At 40.9% G+C, this 24,617-nt stretch overlaps 1 protein-coding gene across 1 annotated transcript in view; it reads right to left on the minus strand.

Moving 5' to 3' along the window:
• CHD5 (chromodomain helicase DNA binding protein 5) overlaps positions 1-24,617 on the minus strand; it is a 568,616-nt gene that overhangs the window by 142,402 nt on the left and 401,597 nt on the right. The window contains exons 32-33 of the mRNA XM_085624078.1: positions 6,634-6,766; positions 2,365-2,457 (exon numbers count right to left, since the gene is read on the minus strand). Coding sequence (XP_085480204.1) covers positions 2,365-2,457; positions 6,634-6,766 — 226 coding nt within the window. The remainder of the gene's footprint in view (positions 1-2,364; positions 2,458-6,633; positions 6,767-24,617) is intronic.

The raw sequence follows: 24,617 nt of genomic DNA on the forward strand, positions 1-24,617 counted from the left end.
GGAACAACAAGACGAACCTCTGCCAAGGAGAAGCTCCAGGGAAGCTGTAGGAGTTGGACTGCCCCCCTGCCAGTGTGCTGTGTTGCTGGGTTGGCCTACAGTTGTGTCTTCAGTGCCAAGGAGAGGAGAAGGAACATTCAAAGAACTTTCATCATCTTGCAGATTATTACTCCAAGGGCTTGAACTTGTGCTTGCCGCCTGCTGAAGTCTCAGGGACAACAGACTTCAACACCAGCTCCCCTCTGAATTTTGTGCTGGGAATTCTGTCTGCAGAAGCCTGCGTGTCACTGGGAGCTGGAAGCGCGACTCAACGAGAAGAAGCGCCTTGCAGTTGCAGCTGTTGCCATTGCATCTCCGGAGAAGCGTGCCTTCGTCAAAGCTGTTACCCGACGCATCACCGCAGAAGCGTGTCGCCGCCGCAGAGGTCACCGTCTCATCACCGGAGAAGCGTGTCGCAGGGCCTGTCGCAGCTCCAAAGTTACAGAGTTCCCCGTACGGCCGGCGGGCGTGCACGCATCGTCTTTACCTCGTCGCATCAAGGGCGCACCGGATTGTCGCATTGCATCGAGGTGCCATCTTGTCGCATCGTAACCGGAATGCAGTACGAGAATCAACCCATCACCTCCTCTCCGGTAAGGACCAAGACGCATCCCCTACTCTGCGCAAGCATTGAGGCGCGACGCATCGTCTCCCCCGACGCAAGGAGTTCTAACAATAGTGAATTAATTCCTTGACTCGAAATGTTGTTAGAGAGACGGAATCCTGATCAAAATTGGTAGCACTACAAACAAACCAGTAAACAACTGCAGAGAGGTCAATAAAATACACATCAATTTCTAAATCTCCCATATGAAAAGTGTCTTTGCACAGGTATGGCATCAAAATAGCATTCTTAAGATATTTTGACCTAACGTCCATGACTCAAGAAGCATATAAACATCACTCCCTCCTTTATCAAGAGGTCTTTTAACAGACACATATATCTGGAATCTCAGTGTTGGTGCTATTGGTTTCAAACAGTCTCTCTAACATGTTTGACTATAGTTCAAAAGATCTGGTGGACAATGCGGTTGAGTTGTCAAATTCTAGCTTGGCATTATTCTTAAATTTCATGAATTTGGATGCTATAGTGTCATAATGGGCCAACGAATGGGACAAGATACTCAATTTTGGTGTATTCCAGTTCCCCATAAATACAACTACCTGAAAAAACAATATCCAATACTCATTCATGTTCCATATGGTCTTCCCCTAGTCCAGCCTCAAACGGACACCATACGTGTTGCTGGTTTTCAGTAATCACTGCAAACCCCTAGAAATGAAGCTTTTCCCATTGCTCAGTGAATCCACCCACCCACACAAAGAAAGAGTGTAAATGCCATCTCCTGAAACCTTTGCATATGTAAATGTTTAATGTCAAAGATTATGTTGATATTGCTAAAGCTAGCAAGAAAGACTCAACTTCTTTCCAAAATTGTTCGATATGCAGACTGCTGAGTGCTTCCCCAAACCAGTCTAAGTTACGCTCTTGAAGATGAAAAGGGCTATAAAAATGTGAACATGTGTCGAGCAACTTGGCCTCAATTTTTTTTAGACACTACACCTCAATTCTAGTATTGACACAATTTGAAGACCTTACATTTCTGGTGGGCATTCTGCAAACATCTATACATTACCACTGGAGTTATGTTTTTCTAAATAATTATATTGCTTTAAAATCAATTGACTATTGAAATAAGACTTTCTCATTTTGGCAATATGCAAACAATATGGGAAATAATGTAGTAGATAGCACCTGAACTGAAGGCAGGTATTTAATAAAAAGTAATTTCTAGACTAGCTAAATCGTAAAAATGTTATTTCTGAGCTTTATAAATAGTGACCCGTCATGAAACCTCCCCTTTCTTGAAATTCTCATGTGTAATATGTTGACAAGTTTCCTATAGTTCAGACAAGGTACAGTGTATTTAAAACGTTTTAGAAAATAAAAATCAACTCAAAGAACACAATTCTTTAAGCACACATGGAGGAGAGAATAAAGCCAAACACTGGACTCAGTTATGCAAGGGAGGATTAGGGTTTTATCAAAGCACAGGGATGAATGAAGTGGTAAGTCTTGCTAAATTGAAGCTTGTTGGGATGGAGAGAGGTGGGAGATATTGCAGGTACTCACAGAGAAAGAGAGAGGTATGTTAGTTGTGTTTGCCGTAGGTAGAAATGTCTAGGAATATGATTTTCTTGGTTCTGGAAGGGTACAGACATTCCATTATATAAATTGTGTTTGAGGAGGGTTCCTCTGCAAAAAGAACGACAGGTAATCTGGTTGGAGTCACTGGACATTCACATACTTGTCGGCCAACTTACCTGTCTTAGGCTCACTGTCTTCAGGCTTTGTTTGACCACTATCCAATGTAGATGATTCTAAAGGCGCTTCTTTATCTTGAACTATGTCAGCTACTAGAGTCAGATATAATATATAAAGGCACAATAATGATTATCATATTTTACATTTCATAGATACATCTCATGATTTGTTTTAATCTGTGGCCAAGTTCAGGTTTATTTTTCTAAAGATCTTGAGATCGAAAACACATTCTTTCTTTGAGATTGGAATGATCTCAGGTCTTCACATTCACAGACTGATTTTCTGGGTCTTCACTAGAGGAAATTGGGGAAAAACATACATTTTGTGCATGCTCTAATTCATAAAAAAAGTACTGTGCTGGATCAAAATTCAATGTTGTGTTCAACAAACACATCTGCCACAAGTGAAAGTTTGCATTTGAAATGCATTCTGGATCAGTGCCAGGAACAATCGCAGTGATGGTATGTATATTACCACAATATCAAGTTTGAAATATATTGTTACACCAAAATTGTAGCTAGAATATCAACTCCCAAATATTGTTTTACAAAAACATTATAGACAGAGTAATGACGTATAATAATGTGAAGGTAACTGTACATTTACTAGGCTTAACATATTGACCATCATAGCTCATTCATTCACTCAGAGCTACATGGGATAGGGTTCAAAGTGGGGGTATTTTATTTTTTTGACTACTCACTGGAATCTCGGTTCTTAATGTTTATAGGCCATCATTTTATTGATCGCTTCCAACAAGGCTTCACACTGAGGAAGTTAGGAGCAGCTATCACAGCCAAAATAAAATAAGCTCTCATCTCTGTGGGCAGTGCTTAATTTGTGAAATAATAAGTGCCAGGGCCCTGATCAGGAGGCCACTGTAGCTTGCACCACCCATCACCCCTGCCATCTCTGCCAAAACAACCATTGACCATCTCTCTCGCCTGCAAATGCGACATTTCAGATTATTCCAGGTCCCCAAAGCTAAAGGAATGCCTGGGGAGGAAGGTATTGGTAATTTTTTATGTATATTGTATTTATAAACAACCATTGTTCTACTTATCTCTAAATTAGACGAGAAGCGCCAATGGTGGCAGACTGTCATGGGTGCGGTGTTGACAATTAAGTGCTGGTGCCGAGCACAAGAAACCAATTAGGTGCCAGTGCTGAGCACTGGAAACCACTGCCTCAAATTAAGCACTGTCTGTAGGCTCAACAAAACTGTTGAGTGCCTCTTGAATCGCCGCCCATTGCTTTCAGACTCACAGACTCACATCGCACTGATTTAATCAAACGTTGCAATAACCTTCTCTTTTGGAAATGGTTAAAGCTGTTGCCTGATGTGTTCCCTGTCTTTCCACTTGAACGTGAACGTGCACCTGACATGTTTCATCCAGTGCTAGATAAATAGCCTTATGTTCATACATGCAAATATGCATATAGGGCTTATATTTAGAATGACACCCAATAACAAAATCTTTCTTTAGTACCTGGGCTCCCTGCTGGGAGAGGTAATGCACCATCAAAATATGATTACATTTAATTTTGAAAAAAAAAAGTATTTTTCATTTCTAATTTATGGCGCTACAGGCAACAGAACCCTCTTTACAAAGATATTGTAGTAGTATTGACCTTAATTCAAAGCGTTCATAACTGTGATTTAAATGAGACAGTCTCACTAAAATCGCATATTGGGAAACTCCTTACATTTAGTTTCTAAATATATATTTTTAAAATTGTATCACAAGTCCCATCCCCACCAAAGCCTGTATATTTACATGCAAATAAAATATACTGAGTGTCTGATTTAATCAATGTCACCAGTTAACTGGGCAAGAAATCAGTGTAAAACAAGAATGGGGGGAGAGCGAGGAAAGGTGAAGGGACGTCCTTATCCCCAAATTCAATGTATAAACAATGTGGACGTACCCACAGGAAGAGAAGCAGGGTTTTGGAATCACAGTGAGTCCAAAAACCTGCTTCTCTTCCAGTGGGTACGTCCACATTGTTCATACAAGAAATCAGTGTAGTCAAGAGAGGGCTTCAAGCACCCTAAGCACAGATTAGGAACAGAGGGCCATATGTACAAGGAAAGTGGAGGAGCGTGTTGTTAGGCTCCTAGGCTTAACGACACGCTCCGCCACTTCTGAAACGCAGGGCTGCACCATTTTTACAAGAATATGGTGCAGCCTTGTGATTCCCCCTGCGATGGCACTAAGTTTAGCAGCTCAGCGCCAACGCAGGCACCGTTGCACCATAGTGCAAGGGTGTCTGCATGCAGGGGAACATGTAGCACACACAGAAGTTGCAAAACGGCATTAAAAAAATATATTATTTATGTGCAGGAAGGGGTACCTTCCAGTACATAAACAATCATTGGCCTTTTGCTGTGTTTCATGTGTGCTGCACAATGCAGCACACATGAAAACAGCAAAAACTAGGAGAAATTAAACATTTCTCCTCACTTTGCCAAGTTAAGACCAGGTTTTCCCTGGTCTTAATTTTGGCTCTGCCTCCTATTTACACTGCCCTTGTAAATAGTAGGTAGTGTCAGAATCAATGGGTATTGTGGTGGAACGCCCACAGCAACACCCATTGCCCTCCCCTTTCACGCTAAGTGGCTTAACGTTGTCTTGTAAATAAGGCGAGGCCCCTATCGCCGTCACAACGTCACTGAAAGCGACGTTGTGATGGGGATAGCGGCTTGTACATATGCCCCCAGAGTCAGAACAGGAATTTACAATGGAATGTTGTATGGCAATGTGAAGATTTACAAGTAAATAGCATGGGACTAGATATGTATTTGTGTGGAAGCATATTGGTGTTGGTTAAGGGGGCAAGTGACAGTTGCACTGTCAAAGAACACCTAAAAATCCATGTAGTTTAATGACTGCCCTCCTCAAATCTGTGCTATTGCCAGAGAAAACCAACATAAATGATCAAGTTATCTAAGACACTATAGCATTCCAATGTCGTGTGTGTTCAGGCTTAGGGCAGGTAAATAAACAAAATGATAACAGCTGTGGATGGCAAGCACTGTGGAAGCACACAACTTCTGCCTAATCAAAACATGTAAGCCTGGCTCCCAACATGTGGATGAAGCAAAAACCCCTCTCTAGTGCTGCTCACAGAATTTTCTGGCGCCAGCTGAGCTGTCAAACCGGAGCATAAAACGGGGAACAAAGGATCTTGGGCCAGATGTATGACGCATCTTACCGGTTGCCAGCAGCCCATCGGGCCGTTTGCGACCGGTAAAATGCATTTTCCTATGTACAAATCCTATTTTGCTAGTCCATAACCTTTTACCGACTCGCAAAATAAGGTTTGAGAGTCGTTATTTGGAAGGGGAGTGTAAAGGGCGTCCCTTCCCAATAGTGAGTTGCACTGGTTAGTATGAATGTTTTACGACCGGGAATGTGGTCGCAAAAACATTTGCAGATTACCAATAATTTTTAATTTGTTGTAAGCCATTCACAAATGATTAGATGTCCACAAGGCACACCTTTCCCTTTGTGAATAGGGGCACCAAAACATTTTCAGAGCAGGCAGTGGTCTCACGAACCACTGCCCACTGTAAAAAAACTTTTCATTTTTATTTGTGAAACACATCCCATTTTCGTTTAAGGAATACAGGCTGCATTTTGTTTTTAAACTGCTTTATTTAAAAAGCAGTTACAGACATGGTGGTCCGCTGACTCCAGCAGGCCACCGTCCCTGTGAGTAAAGGCCATCCTCAATTGGTCGCAAATTGCGACTGCCTCATGAATATTAATGAGGCAGGTTTCTTGGGACCCATCTGGGAATCGCTATCAGTATATGAGACACTGTTGTACATCAGGGTTTGCGACTCGCAAATTGCGGGTCGCTAAAAGTCGCAATTTGCGAGTCGCATACCCTGAGGGTCATAAATGTGGCACATTTTGTTTTGTCTTGATACGTGTTAGCAAAGGAATGAAGCCCCAAGATATTTCTCCTCTTAATTGGCTAGACAATAGTGGTAGAGAAGTTATGATCACGTTTCAATTCTATGTGCCCTCCATATTTTACAGATAAATGGTGGAATGTTGCGGTTGGGTGATAGACAGGACAAATGTAGGGATTGTTTTTCATGCCTAAGAGGATTTACATGTTCACTCCACCGCTTACCATCACTGGGTCAATCCCATTTGCTTCTAGAAGCAATCCGTTACACCCTGCTGACAATGCCTTAAGTGGCAACTGGCCAAGCCATACCCTGCATTAAAGCCTGCTGATAAAAAAGCACCTACCTTTCGGAGATTGGTCTGAGCAGGGCTCCGTTTTTTCAATTTCTTCTTCTTTCTCTTCACTTGCTTTTTCATTGTTTTCTGAAAGTTCTTGTTTTTCTTCACTCTCCACGTTATCTGAACTATCTGGTGTTTTCTGTAACAAATAAGATAAAACAGTAGTTTAGCATTATTTGAATATGTAAATCGAGCCTATGGTTTACAGTCAGAAAACAACTTAGTACCAATTATTATCCCTATAACTGAAAACTTCGTTTTTTATACAAATTCTACTGAGAAATCTCATTTCATAAATATTCTCTTAATCTTATATGACGTTGCCACATTCCAACAATACAAATATTACAATGATAACTATGCATTCAGCTGTGCATACTACAAGACGGCAGCTCAACTCTAGATGGTCTATGACTCATCCTACAGGCAGCACAACATGTTATGGCTAAATCATCGCCTTCGTCATAGGCCAACACCCATGACTGGTTCTGTTGCTTCCACTTCTATTCATGAAACCAACAGTCTCCAGAGCTAGCATGAAAGCACTGCCCCTATCTTACCAGACTGCAAACAGACGCTGCAGCCGCAACTATGTGGTAAGCCTCAGGTTCCCTTCCATACTTGTCATTTCTTCTCTTCCCTAAAGTCATCGACATCTGAATTTCCTGCTCTCATTTTAGAAGTTTGTTCCCGGATAGAAACTTTATAGGACCAAATTTGATTGTTTTCCTCTAATGGTGCGATCTGACACTTGCTCTCTCTCCAAACCTAATTTGAGGCATCCTTCCTTATTTTACATTTAGCCCCTTTTGTCCACTTATTACATTACAGAGCCAAGTCTCTGTACTATGAGTACTCCTATGACAGATACAGATTTCTTTCTTTCTGGTGATTAGATCAGAACAACTCTTTACCCCATTCCTTGCACACATGCTTCTTATCTACATACGTGAGTGACTCCCTTTTTGGGTCGAGCCTAGCGTTGCAGCGAATGCGCTGCTCGCTTTGCGAGGCATGCATTATTCAGTATAGTGTGGAAGGTTTGTGGAAGCTCTGCCCACTCCCCGCCCATCTTTTTCATTGGCTTAGGTCCTAAATGCTGCCTTCCGATTGGTTTTAGGCTTGTTAGTCCCTCCTCATGAAGAGCATGTAGTCATTTGTATCCTTCCATGGGTACTGGCCCCTTTACTTCGAGTGTTGCACAGTATGTTTTTTTATGTTGTGAGCACTATTTTCTTCCCGTGTCCCCCCCTCCCGCTGTCCGTGCCCTCTCAGACCCCCCCGTCCCGTTGTTCGTGCCTTCTCACCCGCCCATTTGCAATGCAATAGGTTACGCTTACATGCCAGTCCTAATGCATTGCAAAAGCTTGTTATTATATCAATGAGAGAGTGTGGATTACTGAACGTCTACCCAGGCTCTTCAAACAGTCACCGGCAGAGCAGGGTAAATAAACACATGGTGCATACTTGCGATATTGTACTGGAAGGTTGAGATGAAATCTGGTTATTCAATGAAAATGCGGAGAGGGATGCGAGCACTTGTCATTGGATAAGCTCGTCTGCGATGGGGTCTCACATTCAGTGTAAATGTGAGATGACACTTTTTCTGGGAGGGGGAGGGCGGGGGCGTTTGTGCCACTTGCATGATTATGATGGCAGTGGCTCCCTCGCATCACTTGATACCCAACGAGAAGCTCTCGTATTCGCACGGATAACCGAGTTTTGAAACGAGAGAGGTCTGCTGCGACGCGGGGATGTGAGAGTGTGGATGGTGTTTCCATCTGTGCTGTAACACTTTTTTATGATTTTAATGCTGATCTGCCATCCTTGGTGACTCCTGCGTTTCCGTAGTTAAAGCACGCCTGCCTCAAGGCACCTGCTGCTTGGCTGTCGGAATAAAAAATGTCATGGAGTGGATTCCTTTTTGCAGTGTCACACACTCGCATCACACTGCCTTGTGCACGTCCATGATGCACCAACGCACGTTCTGTGTAAACATATATATGTTTTTTTCCCTTCGGAAGCTATTCGGCAGTTGTTGGTTCATTGTGGTTCCTCAGGGCTCTCTGAAGTGGACCGATGAACAACGTGTAGTGGAGCTCTACGAGGCCTCACAAGTGATAGCAATGCGCTATACAGACAGATGTCAATTAATATCAACCTCCATCATTCATGGGCGATCTCCACCTCTTAGCACTCCTTCCACTCCTGCTATCATCCTGTTTTCCCTCTTCATATCGCCCTCTTTGTGCCTCCTTCAGTTCCCCTTTTCTTGTCTCCATCTTTGCTCTCAGTTCTCTCACCTGCTCCTTTCTACCCCTACCTCCATAGGTACCTGCTTCTCTCGCCCTCCCAGGGGTCTCCGTGTCCTCCTACACTTCATAGGAGTCATATTGGTGCAATGTATATCTCTTGACAATATCTACAATATATATTTCTTAAACAAATATGGAAGGATGTGCCAGAAGACCCATATTCTTTGAGAGACTATCACTTTCTCTTCTCGTTCATCTCTGTTTTGCCCTACAGTTTCCCCTTCTTTACTCCCTCAACCACGCACTTCATGGGCCAATTGGCTCTTTGTCGTTTAAGCCTGTTGCCCAAAAGTGGCTGCAGAATGTGGCTTGCTAGAGCATCCTCAGGGAGAGCTCCTCTACTGGCGGCCTCTTCCTTCAATAATGTGTGTTTCATGCTCAGTGTTGGGTGTTGTGCTGTTCTCCGTTTGCAGGCAGTGTTGACACAATTATGTTTTCCTTGTTTGTGGAAGTTGAGGTCTGACAGAAAAACAGGAGTCAACCATTGATAAACCTTGGGAGATCTTTGAGAGTTCCCAAGGCCCTTTGAATGACGACAAACAGGGTTGACATAACTTGATTTCATGACACTTTCAAGCAGACACATGGTGGCTTGTAAAGCGCTGAGAGCTGAAGGCTGCCTTAGCCTCGACCCTCATGATCAGGACGTTAGGGTGGAAGGAGGCAGAAACAAGCATTTGCAATGCCATGGGTCTCGCATTTACGCGAGTCTGAGCTATTGACATTGCAAATAACAATGCCTTTTATTTTTCTTTTCGTTTTTAAAACATAAATAAAAGGCATTGTCATTTACAATGCCAATAGCTTAAACTCGCGTAAATTATGCACTATTGCATTGCAAATGCTTGTTTTCTTATCCACGACAAAACGATACCCACGAATTGAATGTGATTAAATAATTTGCAAGTATTTCTCCAGGACACTAAATGATTGGTTTTGTCCTGATCGCCGACTTGTCTGAGGCCTACCATCGTCTCTGCTGTTATTCAGCCACTTAACCAAACGAACATTACAATTCCCTTGGGAGTGATGCACTACTTTATAACTTACTGTTTTAAGCACCTATACTTACTGCTGCCCATTTTACATCATCTTATCTTTTATAGCTTCAAACCTTGAAATACAAAGGTCATCAGACCGCTATCTCTTTATAACCCTCCACACCCCTGCTGCATGTCCATCACTGCTTCAAACCTTTTTTACTATGAAAATAGGGGAAATAACCTTTACAACACAGTCATTACATTGCACTACCTTTACAGCACAGTCATTACAGTGCAACATTCTTTACATCGCATGCCATTACAACACAGCCATTACATTGCATGTCACTACAACGCATGTCATTACAACGCATGTCACTACAACTTCATACCATTACAACGCACACCATTACAACGCATTGTTTTTACCCTTACATTATCCAACACTTACCCTACTGTTGCACTCACTGGAGTGGGAGTAGTATTTTTTACCCCTACACTATCCAACACTTACCCTACTGTTACACTCACTGGAGTGGGAATAGTATTTTTTACCCCTACACTATCCAACACTTACCCTACTATTGCACTCACTGGAGTGGGAATAGTAATTTTTACCCCTACACTATCCAACACTTACCTTATATGCAATGTAATGGTATGGGTTGTGATGGTATGCGTTGTAGTGGTAGAATGCAATGTAATGGAATGTGTTGTAAATGTAGTTTCTAAAAATGCATTGTGATGGCATGCAATGTAAAATCAGGCGTTGTAGTGGATGTTGCGATGTAAAAACTGCTTTGTAAAGGCATGCGTTGTAAATGTTTGCATTGTAACGTCAGACATTCGAAAATAGGGACCCTCTACCCAATTAGTGTAATAGATCAGATTTATAATGACAAGTTAATATTAGCTCACTACTCACAAACTTATTACGTTCCCCTTTTCCAGTGTAACTCATGTTTGCAGTGCTCACAAGTGTGACTTCACAGGTAGGAATGTAAAATCTATGAACTATTTTATTAACTGCACTGGTATATTGCAATGTTAAACAATTCCAGGCTTGCAGAGTTCCAAGCTTACTACCCAAATAGAGACTATCCTGACTTGGTTCGCATTGATCAGGTCTATAGACAGGACACACTGGCAACAACTGTTGGGTGTCTAGCTTTTGATAATACTCTGTTGTGCTTATTTAATCTTTTCAGTGTTTGTTTAAAGGTTGTGGTGTCTCATTCCCTATATTCTGTTTGAAAGGTGGCAGTTGATGACATATTTTCTCTTCTGGTTCTAGTACCTCACCATGTCTGTTTTCTGTTACTTGTTGGAGCAATAACTGGAAGGCATGTAGAGCAATGTCAACCAAGTTTGGCTTCCTTTCCAATCTAGTATGTCTTTGCCATTAGACATTCTGATTAATGCATAGAAGATGAAAGAAACTACTCAGCTTTGGAGTGGAACATAGACGAGGTATATCGCCTTTGCCTCCTATTTCCTTTAGAAGATTGTTTCTCCAAGCAGTCAGGTGATTTGTGTAATGATCATGCTTACAATTTTTATTTTTTCATTTTAGAAAGTGAACAGGGGTGACTATTGCTGATAGAACAGAGTCCTGCAGAGTGCTGCAGTCAGGGAGTTCCGAGATCTGTCTACTGTAACGAAGGATTGACTGGTTCTGTGTGATCCATGAAAGTTGGCTATTTTGAGCCCTCAGGCACAAGAAGAAAGAAGGGTGCGAGTGGCCTAATACTAGGAGAAAAGCTGCTTGATGGATTCTGAACTCTTCTTACAAAGAACTTTATGACAAACATAGTTTTTAAAGGTGGAGAGTTTGGCCTCTGGTTACAAGTGGAGCAGAGTGAGAAGTTTAGGCAATGGAGCGTGAAGAAGGAGGTTCGGCAGAAGGGAAGAATCAGCAGTCCGAATCAGTCATAGAAGTTGAAATTGGGAGAGTTGAAGACCAAGATAGAGGGTGCTGCCAAAGTGTATTATTTGGGGGTTTATAATTACTTAATTTCCAAAAAACTGTGATAAGGTGGAAGAAAAGTGAGGATTTTCCAAAGGACCAATTAGTAGGAGAAGTAGGTTGAGGTGACTCTGGTACTTTGGGTGGCGCAAGAAAAGTTCTGCTCAAAATAAACCCCAGTTATAAACTGACAGGACCAGTTGAAGGCAAAAACCGAGGTCAGACGGTGACCAGTCGCGACTAGTCAGGGGTCCAGATGAAATATGTTCTGCCAGCAAAAAGCCTCTAGGTCTTCTCCAAATATTTTAGACTGTTGCAATTTATCTATCTAGCCATAGTTCAAAAACAGGCATAACACTTCACTTATGTCTTTATCTAGTCTTAGGATGATATGAGTGTCCGGCACATGAATCATAAACTGAAAGCAAAAAAGACCTGAGAAGCTTCATCAGGGAAGTCACATGCACATTGAATAGGGCGGTATTAAAAAATGATCCTTGTGGAATTTCACGCGATAGGCAGGCTGATTGATCAGGAGGAAGGGTAACTGCTTGAAAACAGTTGTTCAAAATGAAATACACCACTCCAATGCTTTGTTCCAGACACTACTCTCGTTAAATCTGATAGCACGAATTACATGGATCAAGGTATCAACAAGGTATGATAGATCTTATTGAGTATGGCTAGTGATTTCTCCTTGGAGTTGCATGAATCTGAGCTGGTTCATGTGTGCTGCTAAGGCTAGTTTAATTATGTATTGAACACAAAAGTCTTCCCGAGCTGCTTGAAAGAGAGGATGTAATTGATGAAGTTGGTATTTTGACTACTGAATCCTCTTTCTGCAGTTTTTTCCACACAAAGTAACAGTGCAATTGGGTTATAATTATTAGAAATGGAAGGATCATCAAATGTCTTTTTAGATGGAGCCTTCGGTGGGCTTTTGGAACACCCACCAAATGTCACTGGTTGTTATCTGTGGCATTCAGAAATTCTGGCCTGTTATTGGTGTTTGTCCATGTTGGTCCCTCCTTTCGGTGTGTTCCCACCCATGGCGATTTCACTAATGGTTTCTTTTGGTCGGCTAGCACTCTCTCACAGCACCAGATGGCCGCTCCTCCCCTCTGAACAGACTCCATTTTCTCCCTTCAGCTCCACACTGCAGAACGGTGCTGGAACAGTCACGGCGTTGTTTGAATGCCTTTCTAGCCACATGATGCCCTGTCTGCTTCACTCCCCTCTGCCCGCCCTCCCTGGACATTCGAGGAGAAGGGTGGTGCCTCTCTGCCCCTGCAGGCTTCTGCTGTCTCCCAGTCCCTTTCTCTAGTGCTTAAAATGGAGAAGTCGCAGTGTATGTTCCTGCAGTGACTTCTCACAGGAAGTGTGTCTCGTTCGGCTTCGTCGGACATTCACCATTTTTTTATTTGAAAAGTGTGTATCACTGGATCAGTGTCTTTAGCTTTTGTGCTTTTTAATTGAAAGCATACTCCGTGTGTTTTAGTGAAGCAGAGTGAATCTTGGTTTATCACTTATAGTAACAGGAAAACATATATTATTAAGACTGACAACTGAAAGTTAGGCAAACCTTCTCTTAATCAAAAGAAGCAGCATGGCAGGACAGCCGTGTGAAGGCAGGCTTGCCTTTAGTGTGACACCCCTGTGTAAGTCTGTCCCAACGGCCTTCACTGGACCTCAGAAAGTGACAACTAGGTCACAGCCCACAGCGTTTACTGAAGATCACGCAGCCCTGAATAGGAGTACTGCGAACATAAGTCCAACCACCCGGCTCTTCATAGAGAGGTTTCGCAATACAATTCAGCCTAAAAAAAATAGTGTCCCAAAAAACGTATCATCCCAGAATTCCAACCCTAGAAATATACAGTTTAAAAATAGAATAAAAAATTATTTTTGGTGCACGCTGACATGGGTGACACTCTTTGAGTGTGTCTGTGTACCTGTTGCAAAAAAAGGATGAGCCCACAGCTGTGCTGTCCACATCCACGTGCAAGACACCAACTGCAAAGGAACCTAATATTAGTACCTCCGGCACCTGTTTGCTTGCTGCGTAAATTAGGCACATTCCCTTACCATTTAGCATTAGGGCTGCACATTTTCATAGGCAAAATGTATGTTTGTGTCTCTGTCCCTTGTGTCTCTTCTGGTACATTTTATAGATGTGCACGTTCTCCAATATAATTTAGGGGGATCATCATCAGGACAGAAAAATTATGCCTGAGAAGAGGCGCTATTGAAAAGCGCCATCTGGTAAGCAGGTGTCGAGTCAGGGTGCCAGCCCTATTCCAACCTATTATACAATGGAGACGATGAGCATGGATTACATGGCCACTGACTAAGAGTGTAGGGTCATAGGAGGATAAACCATGTGGCTTGCCGAAACCGGCGATATTGCAATAACGGGTGAGTCCTTACTCTACTGCCGAAGTGATAGTGGTCAGAGAACCAAAGTTTCTCTGACCACTATCACCATTTAATCCATGCTTTTCAATAGCGTCTCTTCTCAGGCATAAGTTTTCCGTCCTGATGATGATCCCCCTATGCTAGTGGGGATCGAAACTTCGTCAACACACTGCATCTTGACTCCAATTGCTTTTGACTTGATTTATGTGGAGCATAAGATGTGTTTTATAATGTGACTAATGTAAATGTGTAAATGTTGCCAAGTCTCTGCATTAGTAATTCATGTCTGAGGTCTGGAAATCTGGGGATTTCCAACCCCGTTTTTATACCCACTGCACTTCATTGAATTAATTGTCCTTTTGATTACTTGTTTCAAATAACTCAATCTCTTTTTGATTGCAAAATTGCACAGATTATGTTGTTCTGTATAATATTGCCTATTATTATGTGATAGGGACCATTATTTCTTTCAAAAAGATTGTATGCCCTTGGTCCCTTCAGACTTACAGGGTCCCCTTGTTTCTTTACAACCAGCTTTCATTTCAAGGCCTTTGTTGGGCCGTAGTTGGCAGGTGGAGTCAATGTTGCTAAGCAATCCAATAAAGAAACAGAAATAAAGAAAAGAAATAAGGGCAAAGTAAAAAGAGCAAACTGGTGATTTTCTACACCTGCCACAAGAACAGGTGGCTACCATGAAAGAAAAATATAAATATAAGCTAAAATAGCAAAGTACGTGGACCTAAAAGCTAAAACAATTAGTTACAGTAGTTAAAAGCGGCAACCGAGGCCACAACTCTAAAAAGCAAGTGAATGCAATGATGGGGCAATAGAATAAAAAACAAGCCTTTTTCTTAGGGTACACAAAGTGCAAGAGGCATCAACTGCATACCCCTAGATCTGAATATGACGGGCAACTTGAATTCATTTGCAGTCCTCCATTGTGCGAGAGGCAGCAACTGAGTCAATATTGCTAAGCAACCCACTAATAGAAATAAGGGAAAGATAAGTGGCAAAGAAAATAAAGTGCACTAGAGCCCATCTACTCCTGTAACAATAAAAACCTTACCTCTGCAAATGTTACTATAATGAAATAAAAAGAAAATAAGTCAAACATGAGAACCCAGCTACAAAACGAATAATAATTCAAGCTAAAGTAACAAAGCAGGAATGTGGTAAAACAATGTAAGATAATTAGAAGTGCTTTATGCACAGGCCTCCAATATTCAAGAAAATACGCTGGCCTAATTGGCAGACAAGTCCACCACTAAGGGAGAGACCTCCGCTATAGAGATGGAGATCTCCCTTTGAAAAAGTATAAACATATGTAATAAAGTTAAAAAAAAAATATTTTAATATATAATATAAATGTGAATTTATTTATAATATTTATTTTTAACCTGGAAGTAATAAAACAACATTTAACAGCACATTAACTCGTCAAAGTAAATAATAAAATAATTCAAATATATTAACTTAATTGATCCTTATATATTTGTATTCAGTTATGAAATTTTTTTTACTTATACTAACATTAACAATGTGAACTTGATTAAATTATGTTTAACTTTGGGTGGCGCAAGAAAAGTTCTGCTCAAAATAAACCCCAGTTATAAACTGACAGGACCAGTTGAAGGCAAAAACCGAGGTCAGACGGTGACCAGTCGCGACTAGTCAGGGGTCCAGATGAAATATGTTCTGCCAGCAAAAAGCCTCTAGGTCTTCTTCAAATATTTTAGACTGTTGCAATTTATCTATCTAGCCATAGTTCAAAAACAGGCATAACACTTCACTTATGTCTTTATCTAGTCTTAGGATGATATGAGTGTCCGGCACATGAATCATAAACTGAAAGCAAAAAAGACCTGAGAAGCTTCATCAGGGAAGTCACATGCACATTGAATAGGGCGGTATTAAAAAATGATCCTTGTGGAATTTCACGCGATAGGCAGGCTGATTGATCAGGAGGAAGGGTAACTGCTTGAAAACAGTTGTTCAAAATGAAATACACCACTCCAATGCTTTGTTCCAGACACTACTCTCGTTAAATCTGATAGCACGAATTACATGGATCAAGGTATCAACAAGGTATGATAGATCTTATTGAGTATGGCTAGTGATTTCTCCTTGGAGTTGCATGAATCTGAGCTGGTTCATGTGTGCTGCTAAGGCTAGTTTAATTATGTATTGAACACAAAAGTCTTCCCGAGCTGCTTGAAAGAGAGGATGTAATTGATGAAGTTGGTATTTTGACTACTGAATCCTCTTTCTGCAGTTTTTTCCACACAAAGTAACAGTGCAATTGGGTTATAATTATTAGAAATGGAAGGATCATCAAATGTCTTTTTAGATGGAGCCTTAGGTGGGCTTTTGGAACACCCACCAAATGTCACTGGTTGTTATCTGTGGCATTCAGAAATTCTGGCCTGTTATTGGTGTTTGTCCATGTTGGTCCCTCCTTTCGGTGTGTTCCCACCCATGGCGATTTCACTAATGGTTTCTTTTGGTCGGCTAGCACTCTCTCACAGCACCAGATGGCCGCTCCTCCCCTATGATCAGACTCCATTTTCTCCCTTCAGCTCCACACTGCAGAACGGTGCTGGAACAGTCACGGCGTTGTTTGAATGCCTTTCTAGCCACATGATGCCCTGTCCGCTTCACTCCCCTCTGCCCGCCCTCCCTGGACATTCGAGGAGAAGGGTGGTGCCTCTCTGCCCCTGCAGGCTTCTGCTGTCTCCCAGTCCCTTTCTCCAGTGCTTAAAATGGAGAAGTCGCAGTGTATGTTCCTGCAGTGACTTCTCACAGGAAGTGTGTCTCGTTCGGCTTCGTCGGACATTCACCATTTTTTTATTTGAAAAGTGTGTATCACTGGATCAGTGTCTTTAGCTTTTGTGCTTTTTAATTGAAAGCATACTCCGTGTGTTTTAGTGAAGCAGAGTGAATCTTGGTTTATCACTTATAGTAACAGGAAAACATATATTATTAAGACTGACAACTGAAAGTTAGGCAAACCTTCTCTTAATCAAAAGAAGCAGCATGGCAGGACAGCCGTGTGAAGGCAGGCTTGCCTTTAGTGTGACACCCCTGTGTAAGTCTGTCCCAACGGCCTTCACTGGACCTCAGAAAGTGACAACTAGGTCACAGCCCACAGCGTTTACTGAAGATCACGCAGCCCTGAATAGGAGTACTGCGAACATAAGTCCAACCACCCGGCTCTTCATAGAGAGGTTTCGCAATACAATTCAGCCTAAAAAAAATAGTGTCCCAAAAAACGTATCATCCCAGAATTCCAACCCTAGAAATATACAGTTTAAAAATAGAATAAAAAATTATTTTTGGTGCACGCTGACATGGGTGACACTCTTTGAGTGTGTCTGTGTACCTGTTGCAAAAAAAGGATGAGCCCACAGCTGTGCTGTCCACATCCACGTGCAAGACACCAACTGCAAAGGAACCTAATATTAGTACCTCCGGCACCTGTTTGCTTGCTGCGTAAATTAGGCACATTCCCTTACCATTTAGCATTAGGGCTGCACATTTTCATAGGCAAAATGTATGTTTGTGTCTCTGTCCCTTGTGTCTCTTCTGGTACATTTTATAGATGTGCACGTTCTCCAATATAATTTAGGGGGATCATCATCAGGACAGAAAAATTATGCCTGAGAAGAGGCGCTATTGAAAAGCGCCATCTGGTAAGCAGGTGTCGAGTCAGGGTGCCAGCCCTATTCCAACCTATTATACAATGGAGACGATGAGCATGGATTACATGGCCACTGACTAAGAGTGTAGGGTCATAGGAGGATAAACCATGTGGCTTGCCGAAACCGGCGATATTGCAATAACGGGTGAGTCCTTACTCTACTGCCGAAGTGATAGTGGTCAGAGAACCAAAGTTTCTCTGACCACTATCACCATTTAATCCATGCTTTTCAATAGCGTCTCTTCTCAGGCATAAGTTTTCCGTCCTGATGATGATCCCCCTATGCTAGTGGGGATCGAAACTTCGTCAACACACTGCATCTTGACTCCAATTGCTTTTGACTTGATTTATGTGGAGCATAAGATGTGTTTTATAATGTGACTAATGTAAATGTGTAAATGTTGCCAAGTCTCTGCATTAGTAATTCATGTCTGAGGTCTGGAAATCTGGGGATTTCCAACCCCGTTTTTATACCCACTGCACTTCATTGAATTAATTGTCCTTTTGATTACTTGTTTCAAATAACTCAATCTCTTTTTGATTGCAAAATTGCACAGATTATGTTGTTCTGTATAATATTGCCTATTATTATGTGATAGGGACCATTATTTCTTTCAAAAAGATTGTATGCCCTTGGTCCCTTCAGACTTACAGGGTCCCCTTGTTTCTTTACAACCAGCTTTCATTTCAAGGCCTTTGTTGGGCCGTAGTTGGCAGGTGGAGTCAATGTTGCTAAGCAATCCAATAAAGAAACAGAAATAAAGAAAAGAAATAAGGGCAAAGTAAAAAGAGCAAACTGGTGATTTTTTACACCTGCCACAAGAACAGGCCCCTCTCTTGAAAGGTGACTACCATGAAAGAAAAATATAAATATAAGCTAAAATAGCAAAGTACGTGGACCTAAAAGCTAAAACAATTAGTTACAGTAGTTAAAAGCGGCAACCGAGGCCACAACTCTAAAAAGCAAGTGAATGCAATGATGGGGCAATAGAATAAAAAACAAGCCTTTTTCTTAGGGTACACAAAGTGCAAGAGGCATCAACTGCATACCCCTAGATCTGAATATGACGGGCAACTTGAATTCATTTGCAGTCCTCCATTGTGCGAGAGGCAGCAACTGAGTCAATATTGCTAAGCAACCCACTAATAGAAATAAGGGAAAGATAAGTGGCAAAGAAAATAAAGTGCACTAGAGCCCATCTACTCCTGTAACAATAAAAACCTTACCTCTGCAAATGTTACTATAATGAAATAAAAAGAAAATAAGTCAAACATGAGAACCCAGCTACAAAACGAATAATAATTCAAGCTAAAGTAACAAAGCAGGAATGTGGTAAAACAAGGTAAGATAATTAGAAGTGCTTTATGCACAGGCCTCCAATATTCAAGAAAATACGCTGGCCTAATTGGCAGACAAGTCCACCACTAAGGGAGAGACCTCCGCTATAGAGATGGAGATCTCCCTTTGAAAAAGTATAAACATATGTAATAAAGTTAAAAAAAAAATATTTTAATATATAATATAAATGTGAATTTATTTATAATATTTATTTTTAACCTGGAAGTAATAAAACAACATTTAACAGCACATTAACTCGTCAAAGTAAATAATAAAATAATTCAAATATATTAACTTAATTGATCCTTATGTATTTGTATTCAGTTATTAAAATTTTTTTACTTATACTAACATTAACAATGTGAACTTGATTAAATTATGTTTAACTAATTTAAAAACGCTTTACACTTTTAAAAAAGTTTACAAGTTTAATATAATTATATTTACATTACATTGTTGAAGTTGAAGCAAAATTTATAATAATTATATACGGTCTTAAATCATATAATTTCAAATGATGTTCTTATTTAATTTATTGAACATTATTTTGTATGGGGTGTTATTTTTCACCCCATGCCCCCACTGGTTTCTTTGGGAGTGTGTTGCAGTACCAGGGTGTGGCCGTATGTGGTGCTTGACATACTGCAAAACAGTATGGATACAATAAATATAGACTTGAATCAGTGCTATATTGGGAGTGTCCAGCCGGACAACCAATTTAATAAATCAATAAAGGCAAAAACAAAATAGGAGCACATCAATACAGTGGGACACAGTCCTGCATCCTACACAAACACATGACACATACATTTAGACAGAAACATTTCAGGCAAGACAAAAGTAGCTAGTAGCTTGTGGAATTTTAAGGATAATTGTAGCAAGCTTAGAAAAAACAGTTCATACACTTTTATCACATTGGATTAATGTGCATACTGTTTACACTAGTCGACGAAGTTTCGATCCTTTTAAAACAATAAGAGGATCATCATCAGGAGGGGTAAATTACAAGCCTGAATTATATAGTGCATTGTTAATTACGTGCGGGCTCACAAGGGGTGCATGGAAGCTCGGAATGAGCTAAGCAACCACAACAATGGACGGATATTAAACAATAGTAAGGGGGATCTGATTTTGGATGTCGAAATTGATAAAGAAAAATTTCCACTCTGGGCAAGGTGGTGATGTACGTACTGCCACGGATCCGAGACTCGAAACGTGTGGGGGGGCCTGAGCTGCAGGGGGCCCCCTCAGCACAGTACACACACCTGATAGCTCCAGATTAAATCCAGAGCGAGGCCCCTCTGTGTACCATGCAGGGGAGCCCCTTCAACTTTCGTTACGCCACTGGCTTGTACATATGCCCCTATCACTGTTCTTCCAAAAGACTGAAGTGACAAAACTTGAGGTAGTTATTCAAAACACAGAAAGAAATAATAATACTCACATATATTTTGAGATACTTATTTCTCGTATGTTTAGTTTTCAGGATTTACTAGTTTTACTTTAAAGTATAGAGATTTGACTACACAGAGGTAGTGCTCATGTATATTCAGTCATAATTACACTTATATTTAGCACTCTAAACAACAAGTTCATTTTCATCTTTATTTCTTTCACCAGAGATCATAAAAGATACAATACACACGAATGTACATAAAATATAAAATAAAGTAAGAATATTTAAACCACGGCGAATAATCCACAACACTGGGTTCTTAATAATTCCTTAACAGTTCTGGCCCTGGCAGCAAATAGGCAATCTTACACAGATTAATACATTACAAATTTAGATGAAGAATTTATGCACAGGAGTGCAAGATATAATTATAGCATTAAAACTGCTGCAAGAAGTTAGTGAGAATATTATGTGACAGTTTCACTTTCTGAGAATAAAAATTCTATCGTGGAATGGCACATCTTGTTATCACTAAACAAACTCATGCGATAAGGAAATACTGTAATGCAGTATAACATTTTGGAAGGACACATAGGTTAAAAGAAAGAATGTTACATCGCAGCACCCTCTGTAAAATCCCTGCAGGAGCTCGTCTGCAATGCCGCAGCTCTGAGCAACCAAGCCCAATTTAGAAGTCTCGCAAGTGCAAACATAATGGATTCAGAAGTTTCAGATTTTAGCTTAAGTAAGGCACCCCAGCACTGCCTTATACCCAAGTTATGGCATTGAGGCAGAATCCACATGGCTCTTGATTTGTTATATTTCTTACAAAATAATAGGAAGTATACCTCAGGTTACAGCGTATCAAGACAGAAAAGGCATATAGAGTTACATTCCCTCTCTTTAGGCTATCCCGTAGTGAAGACCCTAAGTGGCAACATTCCCACCCACAAAACGAAAATACAGCAACGTAACCGCATAGGGAACAATTCTATCCAAGAATGGCTCAAAAGACGGGGAGCATTTATGGCCTAGGAATTTATCCGTCAGATCCTCTGGCTTCACCTCGCGCCACGTCTTTTGCAGAAAATGCCCCCAGTAGATATCCTTAACACATTTGACCGTGTTGGCCCTCAAGTTACTTGAGTCATCCCATACACCCCAAGCTTAAGTTCGCTGCATAAAGATTTCATAGCTTTGATCCATGGCATACTGCAGTGCTTATCTAATAGGAGCAGCTCCTGTTGTGCAGCTCTGTATGGGGCCATCACCTTGATAGTCCATATTCTTCACCAGTAGGTCAGGATTTTTAAGCGAGCAATTTTGATCGACCCTCTTTATACTTAAATCCCATTTCAAGGGTATAAGTGGGGTGCTGGTAGGGACACCCTGAAGTGATCTTATAAAATTATTTTCTGCTGCAATTAATTGCGAAGTGTTCCCTAACCACCAAACTTCTGCCCACCCATACCAAGTGCCTCCCAAGGCCGCAGCTCTATATACCTCCAGTGCTGGCGACACAACCCTGATAGTCAAAGCTTTATATCTCTTGGCGATAGCCACTGCTCTATGTGATAGTGAGGTACTTAAGATACATCTTTGTCTTGTAGCTGTATAGTACATGCAGAAGACCTCACTGACCAGCTGAAGTGAGAAGGCAGATTTGTGGAGTCCAGTGTTTTTGTTTTCTCTTTTCTCCTATTTCCCCTTCCACACTTCAACAATTGGCCCTCATATCCCTCTGTTTGTGGTAACTCATGAGGGTGCGAGACAGAAAAGAGCATCACTCCATCTAGATCCTGGGCACAATGTTAGTGTAACCTGTCAGAATTAACCCTATAACTGTGGTCGTTTCCTACTCTTCTAGGAAAAAAGAGAAATGTTATCACATTAATTTTGAGATTGGAGCCTTGAAAGCTTGAGGAATAATTTTCAGAAGTAATAATAGCCCAGAGATTGCTTTAAGGTGGTTTTGCCCCCTCTTTGCCATAGCCATACGATTTATATTTGCACGAGAGGCAATAGTCACATTGCCCTCTTTTCTGTCTGATAGATACATGATAGAGATGGATATCGAACATCCACATCAAATGGTCTGATCAAGTTATGGAAATTGTTTCCTTCATTGAATAGAGACTACTTATTAAGTATATTATTAGTAGCAATAGCCCTTTCTTTGAGGACTTTCAGACTGGTCAATGATATCCATTCATGTCTAGCCTCATCATTGAAAAATATGTTAACAGGCATAAACATGAGCTGCATGAAAAATCTCATATTGGATTTTTACAATTTAGAGACAATTCCTTAAGAAAAATGCTGTGATTATTTAATTTCCATTATTATTTTGATATTTTATATGTCATTAATTATTTTATCATTATTACATATGTTTTAATCATAATGGTATACATCTTCATTGTAATTTAGGTTTATATTGTATTATAGCAAAAATAGTAACAATGAGAGCAGTCAAAGAAAAAAGAGGATCAACCACTTTTCAGGTCAGCATAATTAAAACGTAAAATAAAAAGAACTTTTCTGTTTAGATGTCGTCTCCAATGATTCAGTCCGAATATTCCACAGTTCAACGGGTATACACCTGATGCAAAATTGAGGATAGGAAGAGAAGCAAGAAAAAAACACACTAACCTATCGGTAATGCTCCTATAGAATCCATATTACATATTCTCTCATGTTGCATCTAGGGAAAATAAATAATAATATTGGGACTAATAGCCAATAAATTGACCTAATTAACAGATGTTGAATACAGGTTCTCCAGGTCACACCGGTTGCACATTACACTCACCTCTCGATTTTGCATATCATTTCACTGCCTCAGAGTTAATAAGCACAAAGATCTTCCCATTATACTGCACTTGCATTCTCAGTGGGAACAGCAGCATCACCTCCAAACCTCAATTATTAAACTACTATTTGATGGTTTGCAGGTCCTGACTGCACCACAGGTCTGCAAGGCTAAGTTCTGGAAATTTGTGGAGTTTTCTTCCATGCATCATTTTTGTACCTTTCTTTGCCGCTTCCTTTGAGACCAGTTCACATTGTTCAGAGTTTGACATTTCAGCCAATATGGTTGCAGTACCCTCTTTCGTCCTGCTTGACCCCTCGTTGATAATCTGGAGGACAGCAACAGAGATGCAACACAGTCACCCATTCTTAAATTAAAACTACCTCTGAAAATGCTGAACCTCCAGCTTAACATCCATCATCCCCTTATTTTGTGCGAAAATAAGGATGTGACTATTTTTCGTTCAGGCACTATTCTCTAGAAATTCAATTTTAGTTTCCAAATTTAGGACTGACGCAAATGCACAGTCCTAAAATGTATGGTATATCTTGATAGCTGCTGTATGTCCATGCCGTTGCATGGTGGTTGTTTCCATGGACTGGTTTAATACTTCGACATCCCCTCCATAGTTCCTTCCTGGGAAGCCATCCTCAGTGTGATGGGTCATGTGCTGGTGCTTCAGATCCTAGTGCTGCCATTATTATTGTCTTTTTCTGAGTGACAGAAAGTTTTGGGTACCAAACAGCCCACCAACCACACCTCAGAACTCTTTGACAGGCTGAGCTCCGGGCTAAAAGAAATATTCTTTATTTTTCTGCCCTATGTTTGTTCTCTTTTATTGGCATTTTCCTGCACTGGGAACAATCTTCCAGTAGGTTGTAGGTCCTGGTCTTCGCACAAAGGAGGAGAATCCAGACATCTTGTTTTATGCACCTCTCTATTCTTCTCACACTTGTGCCTCCTCTTCAACATCTTATGTCAAACTCGGATCTTAGTCGAGCAACCTTGGCATCCAGGCATCCGGTTCTCCTGAGGGAACTTCAAACTCAACTCTTGGTTCTCTCTGT

Source organism: Triturus cristatus, chromosome 1_2 (genome assembly GCF_964204655.1).
Source record: "Triturus cristatus chromosome 1_2, aTriCri1.1, whole genome shotgun sequence".
Lineage (NCBI taxonomy): Eukaryota > Metazoa > Chordata > Amphibia > Caudata > Salamandridae > Triturus > Triturus cristatus.